Source organism: Pelophylax lessonae (assembly GCF_965119305.1).
Source record: "Pelophylax lessonae genome assembly, chromosome: 10".
Taxonomy (NCBI): Eukaryota; Metazoa; Chordata; class Amphibia; order Anura; family Ranidae; genus Pelophylax; species Pelophylax lessonae.
Window position 1 is genome coordinate 185354111 of NC_138777.1, and position 12407 is coordinate 185366517.

The 12407-nt window shown below is 44.1% G+C and overlaps 1 protein-coding gene and 1 long non-coding RNA gene across 2 annotated transcripts in view; one reads left to right on the plus strand and one right to left on the minus strand.

Annotated features, from left to right (window-relative positions):
• LOC309565261 overlaps nucleotides 1-12407 on the plus strand; it is a 643481-nt gene that overhangs the window by 308632 nt on the left and 322442 nt on the right. The gene's annotated exons all lie outside the window — the stretch shown is intronic.
• Nucleotides 1-12407, minus strand: part of NUP93 (nucleoporin 93) — a 72433-nt gene that overhangs the window by 34132 nt on the left and 25894 nt on the right. Inside the window, exons 11-14 of the mRNA XM_082270704.1 lie at nucleotides 7097-7262; nucleotides 4981-5074; nucleotides 4697-4888; nucleotides 1991-2117 (exon numbers count right to left, since the gene is read on the minus strand). Coding sequence (XP_082126830.1) covers nucleotides 1991-2117; nucleotides 4697-4888; nucleotides 4981-5074; nucleotides 7097-7262 — 579 coding nt within the window. The remainder of the gene's footprint in view (nucleotides 1-1990; nucleotides 2118-4696; nucleotides 4889-4980; nucleotides 5075-7096; nucleotides 7263-12407) is intronic.

The window sequence follows — 12407 nt, forward strand, 5'->3', positions numbered from 1 at the left end:
ATCAGGGCTTCCACCAAAGCACGTTTCTGCGCTGCAGCTGAAGAGGACAGGTCCTCTTCACCATCCGATTGCGAGGACTGCGACCATATCTACCTCTGAATCAGAGAACCCCACCAATGATGGTGAAGGCAGTGGCCGTTTGCGGCTAGTAACCTTTTTCATAACAAAATTGACCTTGGTCGCTAGGCTTTCCAGTGCTGCTGAAATCGCGGCCAGCGACTGCGATCCGGAATCCTGGGACTCCATAGTAATTCAACAGAAAAAAAAAAGGGGGAGTACTGTCACTTTAAAAGAGCCGAACGCGGTCCCAACTGCCGATCACTGCGGAGTCCCCTTTAATATATACACAGCGTGCACAGGGATATGCACACAAGAGACCCCAGTGCTTTACCACCTTCAGAGAAAACATCCTGAATCGGTCTGTGCAGCAGGAGTGAGAGACGCAGGATATGACAGCCTGGTATGCAAAAGGTCACATTGCCTGTGTAGCTCCATAGGGCTACAAAAAAATGGCTGTCAATGCAAGTCTATGGGAAGCACAGAGAAAATGGCTGCCCCATACAAGTCAATGGGGAAAAAAGTTCTACTGCCTATACTAAAGATTGCAGTACCCACGGCGTGCCATGCGGTCAGGGACCCCCAATATGAAGGCCACAAGGGATCTACAACCAGACCCAGCAGGAAAAGGTACCATTTACCCCCCCCCCCCCCAAAGCCCCGCAACAATAGTGCCCCCTGGGGGTCCAGGTAGCCTGACAGGCCAGGAGGATCTTTTTAGGAAGTCCAGGTCCCATTATCCCCAGGAGAGGGCCCACTTTCCCCACTACCCCCCCCTCCCCCAAAGGACATGGGGGGGGGGGCAGCATTTACTCACCAAACCATGGACCGGGTGGGCCCTGCTCTGGACAGACCACCTCCCAGAGTGGGGGTGCTGCCAACCGAGGGGGACGCTATGACTCGGAGTTCCAGGTGGTCGCGTCCCAGCGAGACATCCACTCGCAGGCTCGTCCATATCCGAAAAGGGGCTCCGCCGTGGCGAGGCCTAGTGCGGGACTATAACCTGCTCACGCTCGTAGGCCAGGCTGGGAGACCTTAAGGATCTAGATTATCCATTGTGAAACCTCAGCCGGCATTGCTTGTAGATCACCAGGAGGATCCCCCTGAACACTAACTAGTAAAGATAAAAAAACAAAATGTTCTTAGAAAAAAACAAAAAACAGACTGAAGTCCCAGCAGGTCCTACTCCTTCACTAGGCAGAAAAACTGTTTTGCTGGAGCAGGGGGTGTGGGGTTATGTCTATAGGGATAGCCCCATGGGCATGGTGAATTGATTTTTTTTTCCTGCCTAGTACTACTCCTGCAGGGGGCAGCATAACCCAATGGATAAGTACTATTAGAGCTGCGTCTGTCAATGGGCGATAGAGAAAATCTGTTTAAAAACAAAAAAATGCCAGGAACAGAGATCCCAGCAAGGAACTAGGTCCTGACTAAGCACAAAAAAACGGAATGCCTATAGCAGGAAGTGGGAGTATACCACCTAGAACTGCCCAATAGGCGTGGTAAAGCTTTTTCCTGCCTAGTGTCCTACTCCTGTATGGGGCAGCATAACCCAATGGTTAAGAAGTTTCTGGAACTATGTCCGTCAATGAACGAAAGAAATAAAAATTTAACTCATGCGGTACTTAACCTGCTTTTTTGTGAACTGCATGTTGTGTTACAACCACATGCGTTATTTTAATGCAAGTACTCATGCGGTATTTAACTCTTAGTGAATTGAACCCAAAGACAGCAATAAAAACATAACAGGGGTTCCAACCATTTCCTATACTATTCAAAACCCACAAAACAAGTCTGAGCTTGATTTAACATTTAACACCCTGAAGCTTGAAACTATAAGTAAAAACTATTATGATTCAATTCAACAATCAGAAAAAAATCTCAGACATGCTGTAGGCCTTGCTAGCCTGAATTAAAAAGTTATTCTACTTACCTGAGAAAGTAAAAGTACTGTAAGGCTTCTCGTGGATCAGTTGGCTCAAACTTTCGAGTGTACAGCATGAGGAGGCGGACAAAATTTAGGCGCCGAATACCAACAGGGTCCCCTGCTTCCTGACTCACTAGACAGATACAAACACGTGAACAATATTAATGCAACGATTTAGCATAGTATTACAAATGCAACAATAAATTCTAAATTATGGTCCATCTATACATCAGACCTTGTTACAGAATATTCTGCCAAATAAAAAAGGTGCTCTATATATATATATATATATATATATATATATATATATATATATATATATATATATATATATATATATATATATATATACACACACACACACATACACATACACATACATACATACATACACAAAGTTAAAAATAAAAAGACAGGGAGGTAATGACTGCTAGCCATCAGTCATGTTTTGAGTGTACAGATCTGTAGAAACAATGTTAAATGTTAATTTAAATTAGGATGAAATGTGTAGCACAGCACATATTTAGGGCAGTAAAGAAAAGAAGATGCTTGGGGGCTTGGGGGGAGTGTAAGAAAAGTCAGGCGTACAAGTCTTTTTTTTTTTCATTAGTTATAACGAAAGAGATAAGTGTCATACAATCTAATCATAGCACAGCTCATAATAAAAAAAAAAAAAAAAAAAAAAAAGGAGGTTATGCAGCAAAAGAGCTTCCATAATGCTCCCCATGCTGTTAGCTTTGCACGCTGACCAGTATAAATGTAATATATTTAATAAAGCCCGACAATTTCTGTAAAATGGCTTCTATTGATTTATTATGGCCAAAGACAAAATTGTTAAAGCAGATTAAAACTTTGAATGAAAGGTAGCAAGGAGATAACAGGGAACTTCAAAAGTACAGCATTAAAAATACATCTTACACACCTAATATTATACAGCCTGGTTAGTTCCAGTAAGGCAGACCTGGGGTATTTAATTACAGTCTTCATAGCCTCTGTAAATAGACAGCGGTATTGATCCAATGATCCCATTCTACTTGATGGTGATGGCAGTGTCCGTGCTAAAATATCAGCGTGTAGACTAAAGAGTGCACTACTTATAACCTCAGTCTGCCGTATGCCCAGCTGCAGATCACCTACATATCCCAATGTACAAACCAACTGGTCAAAGCAATCACAAATTGAAATACTTGAACCAGAATTTGGAAAATGTATGCCAATAGCTATATAAAAGTTTTTGCAAATTTAAAGTAGAATTCCAGGTTTACTTTAAATTTTAATTTCCATTTCTCACTGCCTTAGTTCTTTCTGCTGCTGAAACTAAGCCAAGCTGGCCTGAATGCTTCATTCATGCTGTCATTCAGGGGAAGGCTTGTGTTTCTGCTAACTGGCTGAGGTAGAAATCGTGACAACATTCACCTAGCTCCCCCCCCCTCAGCCAATAGGAGAAAGTCTTATAAAAGCATTCCTGCTGACCCAATTTAGTTCTGGTAGCACATGGTGAAATCACCTGTACTGCTGCTGGAAGGCAGTGCCGCTTACTTATGTAAATCGGTTCTACAAGTATAGTGGAGCGCACACAGCGGCCACATCGGTTAGTAATGAAAATAGTTTGTTTGGGCTGGCTTGACCCAAACTATTTAAAAATGATAAGTTTATATTTTGTAACATGTTACACTAATATTCACGGTGTAGCATGTTACGAAATGACTGGCCCCTGCTGTCATAATTTTTTTTAAATGCGGCCCAGCAGGGCCCTGTCTGCCCAGCCTCTGTGAATGGTAAACTACAAGTCCCAACATCCGCAAAGGCTTGTAGTTTTCAATGAACTACCACAGTGCTGTGGTAGTTAACGGAGTCTTCCTGTCAGATTATTTCTGCTTGCCCGTACGATGTATGGGCACACAGATACACTAACAGGTCTGCAGGAGACCTGCATGGCACCAGCGATCTGCTGGTCGCTGGCTCAATGCTTTAGAGGCTCCATAAACTTAAAATGGATGTACAATTTTTTTACATGCAAAAAAAAAAATGTGCATTATTATTTGTTTTTTTTTTTAAAAGTGAAGTTATACTTTAAAGTCAAAGTAAAGTTGTCATTCTACAGATTAGAATTCATATGCATGACTTGATTGGTCTTCTTTACCCACTCACTTATGACATGAAGTGCATGCAGTGTGTATATGAAGATTGAATGTGATAAGATACTGTACAAATTAGAATAACGCTGTCAAGTTTATATTGTACAAACTGTAAATGGGGCAAATTTTTTTTTTTTTTCTACGTTGACACTTTTAATTTATTTTTATTGATATTACTTGCTGAATGGTACCGAATGTCATTTGTGATCCTACTGTTTTGCCTACTATGAATGAACACCTTTAATAAACAGATTAAAATATAAAGCAGTTATCTAAAATAAATGCCCTGCCATCTAGTGGCGAGTGTGAACCAGACTAGGAAGCAGAAAATAAAAACATCACTATTTGAATTGCATTGTTACTAGTGCAACAGTTTTGCGGAAGATCAAGTTTTCCCACTGCCAGGCAGAAAAGTGTCCTGGTGACACACTGTAGACAGATGAATAGATAGCTGATGAAGTTATAAGGGGTTGATAAAAAAAAAAAAAAAAAAATCACAAAAACAGAGAGAAGGTAGAAATGTATTATCAAAGAGAACCTTTCTTCTTTCCGACATACCATCATAAGTACTTACATAACTGTGCACTCTGCCCATATGACTTTAGTAGTAGTTTAAGTTCAAAGAGAGCTAAAGCAACATGCACAGAATGACAACGCGTCCGTTCCATGCGGAACAAATAGGCAATCGCAGCTTCAAACTGAGCAGTCAAGAAAAGAACTTGAAAATATAAAAATGGTTGCTGGTTCACTGCAAAATGAGACTCTCCTGAGGAAAAAGAATAAAACAACATTATGTAAACTGTTCTATAACCCAAAAAGGGTGTGCTATACAAGAGATGCAGTATTTATAATATTTACCATAATCTTCAAGAAGCTGCTTCTGAAATTGTGGTAATGTCAGTCTGTCTTGAGCTGAGCTGCTGGAGTCCTCATCAAAGCAAATTTGATTCAACTAGATAAAACACAGATCAATCAGCAAAAGGAACTGCTGTATACAAGATCTACAGCTCCACGGATACAGGTAATTACTATGGCTACACATATAAAAAAAGGTAGTAACCACAGCTCTGCACACACAAGTAACACTACAGCTCTGTGTTACCATGGTCAACCTCTCAACAGAATGTTTAACCTGGTTTTGTGAAACCACACTAAAGTGGAACTTTACAAATAACTATGAAAAAAATGTTCTTTAGCAAGCAACAAACATTCCACATTAATATATTTGTAACCAGAATTTGTATGTGCTATAAAAGGGCCTTGAGCATTGCTTCCATTTCTTCTCGCTGGAGGCTGCCATTTTGTTTAAGCACTTCCTTTTTGAGACCCCCCCCCCCCCCCCAGGTCAACGCCGGCCTGCTGGCTGTAAACAATGAACTGACTTCTGATCACCTCCTTAAGACTCAAAGTCCTTGCTGAGTTAGCTACTTCATCACTGCTGAACACTTGTACGCTTCAGGACCCTCTTTCACGCACTTATCTTCAGGGCTTAGACTCTGGCACCCCCTTTGTAAGCCTTCTCTACTGGTTAGCTGGCTCCCGGATCCCTCTGACCTTCTGGAGTGGTCCCCTCCCCTAGGCAGTTTACAGTACCCACGACACTGCTTTCGTGGAAACCTCTGCCCAGCAGCTCCACTCGGTCCACAGCACACTGGATCCCTCTCTGCAGCTTAGCTCAACCTTCCATCCTCTAGGCCTTCTGCCAAGGACCTTTCCTCACGCTGACAGGAGGAGAGACAGCCGTCACCCTCCACCTGGGACTCTGCTTCCCACCAAAGATGCTGCGTCATGTGCTCCCCTCTGACTTATACCCTCTCTGGGATGGATACAAGCCCTGGTGTACTATTGGTCAGGTTTTCGCTACTGTCCAATAAAAGCCCTCATTGGACATAATAGGGAGACTCCCCCAGCTCAACAGGCACTCCTGGAAACACATGACAGCCTAGCAATCAGGCCCCCCTGATAAGCAGACAGGGCTTCCCCTATGGTTTTCCTAGCACCTACCTAGGAAAGTGCTACACTTCTATGAGGAAAAAAAAAAAATTAGATTTTTGACTCCCGTAAAATCCATTTCTCTGCTGTTCATTAACAGACACCGCTTCAGATCTTCATAATTGTCGAGTTATACTGCCCCCTACAGGAGTAGGACAATAGGCTGAAAAAGAGTCTGGCTTTGCCTATGGGCAGTCCCAGGGGGTATTCTCCCTCTCACTGCTCTAGGTACTGAGTTTAGTTACAAGCAGTGTCAGAAAATTACAGCTCCACAGAGGGGTGGGTGCTGTGTCCATCAATTAACAGAGAAATGGATTTTACGGTAAGTCAAAAAAACTGAATTTTTGTAAAATCTTACCGTAAAATTCCGCCGGGCACACGCGGGGGGGGGCGGGGGGGGGGCGTTTGGGTTGGGGAATCCATGACCGCACGGGAGCGCGCCCGCTAGAGGCCTCACAGGCTAGCGATGAAGACGTCCGTCACTTTGCCTGTGAGGGGCTGGCCGCCGCAGTAAATAGTCGTGCGGCGGTCGGCAATTGGTTAAAGCAATCACATCAGATACTCCTCAACTGTAAGGATCTGAACTGGACAGCTTTGAACAATTTTATATTAACCTCTGCTAACAAAAGCTCCTTGTGTTGAAAATGAACTTGTACTTTACTCATGAAAAGCACAGCAATAGCTTTGTTTTAATGCCCTCCTGCCCAACACTCTGTCACTATCGTTCTGCACCTTTCAGCCACCAGAAGTAGGTTTTGAAGCTTACACAGGACTGAAGATCCTTTTCAGCCCATGTGAAATAGTTGGCTGGAGAGATGAGCAAGTGCTGCTCAGATAAGGGATTTAAAGAAGAATCAGGATTTTTTTTAGCTGAGTTTTAAATGTTTCATCATTTCCCTAAGATGATTTGGAACATAGGCCCAGAAAGCTAACATATGCTCTTTGGAATGAAAATTAAAGAAAGAATTCTGCAGTTATTCACCTTCAGCCAGAGGTAGTCTTCGGTTTTATCCGCTACCTCACTATGATTATCTGCTACGTCACATCGGCCAATTAAACAGTATACTGCCCTCTTATAAGGGTCTGTGCTCGACCTTACAGCTCTTCTGTAATGGAGACGAAGTTTGTTCTCTGTCCCTGGGAGTAACCTAGAAAACAAGAAACCTTAGTTTGTAAATCTGTCAGTTTTTTTTAAAAAAGGACCTATCCTATGAAGTTTTCACAGTTTTAGTTCTATTTCCATTTACAGGCGTAAGCAAAGGACCATAAAGGGAGACAAAAGCCTCTACTGTAAAAGGCCTACTTACTTGTGGGCTTTTACTTGATGCATTTCCCACGCAACATGCATTAGTGTGTCCTCTGAATTGGCGTTTGCACTGCAAGTTATGTTTTGATTGTTCGCTATGGATTTCAATGGAAAAGGTGTGTGCACAAAACAGACAGGTGTAAATGGACCATAAATCAGTAAGTACTATCACCATAATTTTTAACCACTTCCCGCCCCTAGGACATCATATGACGTCCTGGACTTTGAGTGGAGATATCTGAATGATGCCTGCAGCTGCACGCATCATTCAAATATAGTTTTTTTCAGCAGGCGATTTCCAGCAAAAGTAAAAGCCACCAAAGCAGCAGTTTAGCAGCTTGATGGCTTTTACAGGCAGCAGGAGGGGATGTTCCCACCCTCCGATGCTTCTCCCGGCTCGCCCGTTGGATCGGCGAGCCGGAGAATAAACCCGGCAGCGGTTTACCATAGAGCTGATCGCAGACCAGATGGTCCCCGGTCATCTCTATGACCCTCGAAGGCCGGAAGCGACTTCATAACTTCACTTCCAGCAGATGTAAACACTGCCTTTTTTTTTTTTTGCTGGGAAGCCTGAGATCGTTTTTATCTCAGGCTTTCCAGTATAGAGGAGAGATGTGGGGACTTCTAGACCCCATATGTCTCTGTAAAGAGGACCTGTTATGCCCCATTTCTATTACAAGGGATGTTTACATTTCATTGCAATAGGAATAAAAGTGATAAAAAATTTTTTTATGGAAGAGTGCAAAAATAAAACAAAAAAACCCCCCCCCCATAACATGCAAAAAAATTTAAATCGTAGCCTATGGAGAGTTTTAAGTACCGAAGCTTGGCGCCATTTCATATGTGTGCGCAATTTTACAGACAGATATCAAATGTACTAGGCATAACATCTTCCACATTATACAAAAAAATTGGGCTAACTTTAGTGTTTTGGTTATTTCTATTCATGAAAGTGCTTCCCACCCCGAAAAAAATTTGCATTGCATTTGAAACATTGCTGCGCAAATACCGTGTGACATAAAATTGCAACAAAGCCATCCTAATCCATAGGGTCTCTGCAAAAATATATATAATATGTTTGGGGGTTCTGAGTAATTTAACCACTTGCCGACCGCCGCACGACTATTTACTGCGGCGGTCAGCCCCGTACAGGCAAAGTGACGTAGTACTACGTCACTAGCCTGAGAGCCTCTAGGGGGCAAGCGCGCGCCGCTGGAGGCGGGATCCCGCCCCCGCTTGTTCCCTAACAAGTCCGTGCGTGTGACCGGCGGACCCGATGTCCACCGGTCACTCGCGATCTCCCCATGGAGAGGGAGAAAGGCAGGCAGCTGATGTAAACAAAGCCGCCTGTCATTCTCCCTGATCTAACTGCAGAGATCAAACAATCCTGCTATGTAGGATCGTATGCGTCTGTGGTTACATCACTAGCCACACCCCTTTACAGTTAGAAGCACGCCCCTAGGGATACACTTAACCCCTGCATCACCAATAAAGTTAACCCCTTCCCTGCCAGTGTCATTTTTACAGTAACAGTGCATATGTATAGCACTGATTACTGTAGTAATATCACTGGTACCCCCAAAAGTGTCAAAAATGTCAGTCAAGGGTCTGATCTGTCCGCTGCAATGTCGCAGTCCCGAAAAAAAAAAAAAAAAAAAAAAAAAAAAAAAAAAAACACGCAGATTGCCGCCATTACTCGTTAAAAAAAAAATAAAAACGCCAAAACGCCAAAAGATGACACAAATCTTTCCCTTAGTTAGTAAACGCAATAACTTTTGCGCAAACTAATCAAAATACGCATATTGCGATTTTTTTCTACCAAAAATATGTAGCAGAAAACAAATTGGCCTAAAATGTTAAAAAAATTTAGATTTTTACATTTTTTTTTTTGGAATTTCATATAAAAAAAGTGAAAAATATTGTTAATTTTTTCAAAATTAAAAGTTATAGCGCAAAAAAAAAAAAAAAAAAAAAAACCACACAGGTGATCAAATACCACCAAAAGAAAGCTCTGTTTGTGGGAAAAAAAATGGATTTTTGTAAGATCTTACCGTAAAATCCTTTTCTCTTAAGCTCATTGACAGACGTAGTCTTCTTGATTCTCAAGAGCTGGGTTATGTTGTCTCCGCAGGAGTAGGACTAGGCAGAAAGACAAAACGTTCTGGCTCCACCTTAGGGGCAGTCCCTGAGGGTATATCCTCCCTCTCTCTGCTACAGGGAATCAGTTCTGTTTTAAAGCAGTACAGAGAATTTAACCCAACCCAACTCAATGATAGAGGGGCGGGTACTACGTCTGTCAATGAGCTTAAGAGAAAAGGATTTTACGGTAAGATCTTACAAAAATCCATTTTTCTCTATCGCTCATTGACAGACGTAGTCTTCTTGATTCTCAAGAGCTGGGACATCCAGAAGCAGTGCCACAAATGAGGGGTGGGATTGACAGAATCAAAATCCAATCTAGAAGGCCCAACCGGAGCAACCAGAAGTATCAAAGGACTCATCGAGTAAACAGATGAGACCTACCCCACAAATCCTCGAGGTAGACCAACAGTCTCCTCAAACAGTGGCCTGCAGGAACCTTGCAGCCAGAAGAGGCATCTGACGATGCCATCACATAAACCTTATACAATATTGTAAAGGTATGAACCGACTAAACAGTCGCCTTGAAAACCTGAACCACTGACGCCTGATGGCGGAAGGTCCAGGAAACTAAGCGCCCGAGTAAAATGCGCCTTAACAGGGAACGGGGGATCCCGACCCTTAGATAAAATAAGCCTATACCACCGTCTGTCTGATCCATCTAAAGATGGTCGCAGCAGAACAGGCAACCCCTTCTTAGGGCCATCCGTGATCACAAACAGTGAATCCGTCTTACAAATTGAATCCGTAGTATTCAAGTATATCCTGATCGCCCGAACTACATCCACGGAATGCCATGCAAATTCTCGAGGATGATTGGGCTAAGGACATAGGAAGGACAATACACTGTCCTTATTCAATGAAACTTTGAAACCACCTTAGAAGGAAGGATGGATTCGAATGAAGAACAACCTTATCTCTATGAACCACCAGATCTGGGGAACAACAGGATAATGCAGCCAGTTCTGACACCCTGCGTGCAGAAGTGATAGCCACCAAGAAGACCACCTTCTGGGATAAAGTAGGCAAGGGAATCTCCCTGATATTTTCAAAGGGAGGTGTCTGAAGAACCGACAGCACCAAATTAAGATCCCAGGATGGTAACGGCGCGTGCACTGGCAGAGCCAGGTGTCGCACCCCCTGGATGAAATTCCGCACCAAGGAATGAGTAGACAAAAGCTTCTGAAAGAAGATAGCAAATGCTGAAACCAGACCCTTGACAACACTCAAGGCCAGCTTCTGCTCAACTCCCTGTTGCAGAAAGCCAATATTCGGACTACCGAATAAAGATGTAGATGGAACCCAAGGGATTCACATCACACAATATAAGACTTCCATGTACGATGATAATCTTTCTGGAAGTCGCTTTCCTTGTTTTAACTAGAGTAGGAATAACTGAAGCTGACAATCCCTTGTCCTTCAGCACCTGGGTCTCAATAACCAGGCCGTTTAAAACCAGCGATCGTAAAGCAGGATGGAAGATCGGCCCCTGAGACAGTAGATCCTCCCTGAGAGGAAGTCTCCACGGGACGTCCGCCATCAGTCTGACCAAGTCGGCGTAACAAGCTCGACGAGGCCAGTCCGGAGCTGCCAGGATTACTGGAATTCCTTCCTCCTCTATCTTGCGAAGAAGTCTTGGCAGTAACCCAAGAGGAGGGAAGGCATACATTAGCTGGTATTGCCCCCACGGGGCGATCAGTGCGTCTGCGGTTTCTGCTAGAGGATCGCGGGAGCGAGCCACGAATCTCTGAACTTTCCTGTTGAATCGAGATGCCAACAGATCCATATCCGGGGTGCCCCATCGTAGGCACAACTGGTGGAAAACGTCTGGATGGAGGGACCATTCCCCTTGATCCAGAGTCTGACGGCTGAGATAATCTGCCTGCCAATTCTCCACCCCCGGAATGAACACCGCAGAGATTGCTGGAACAAATCGTTCCGCCCAGCGAAGAATGCAAGCCACTTCTTTGGCCGCTCGGACACTCTTGGTGCCCCCCTGGTGATTGACATAAGCCACGGCCGTGGCGTTGTCCGACTGGATCCGAACCGGGCTGCCCTGGAGCTGCTCAGTCCAGTGAATCAGACAAAGTCTGATCGCTCTCAGTGAAGACCCGCGGAGCCGTGGCGAGACCGAAAGGTAACGCCACAAACTGATAGTGGTTCTCTTCTACGGAAAAACGTAGAAAACCGCTGATGTCCTGCGAAAATGGGAATGTGAAGATATGCGTCCTAGATGTCTATGGACGCTAGGACATCCCCTGGATGCAGAAAGGCTGCTACTGTGCGAATGGACTCCATTCTGAATCTTCTTATGTAGACAAAAGAATTGAGTGCCCTTAAGTCCAGAATTGGACGCACTTTGCCCTCTTTCCTGGGTATTGTAAATAGGTTTGAATAAAAACCCCTGAAAGCGTTCTGTCCAAGGAACGTGGACTACCACTCCTTGTTGTAGTAAATCTGTGACTGCTCTCCACAGATCGTCTAAACGATCCGGGGATAGTCGGCTATTGGAAGGGAAGAATTGCGCCAGTGGGAGAGATCGAAACTCGATCTTGTACCCTGACCTTATGACTTCGCAAACCCATCTGTCCGGGATTCTGGAAAGCCATGGATCCGGGAACCGGCGAAGACGTCCCCCCACCCCAGTTATGGGTGGGGGGCGCACCTTCAGGCTTTGAACGGTTTATCTTCAGGTCTAGAGGGGGCGGGCTTTTGCTTGCCCGACCAACGACCCCTGACGCCTCCTGCAGGAGCTTTGGAGGACTTAATTTTTTCACCCGCGGGACGAAAAAAAACCTCTTGTGAGCAGAAAAAGAAGGCCCTCGTCTTTGACGAGTTCCTTTACCTT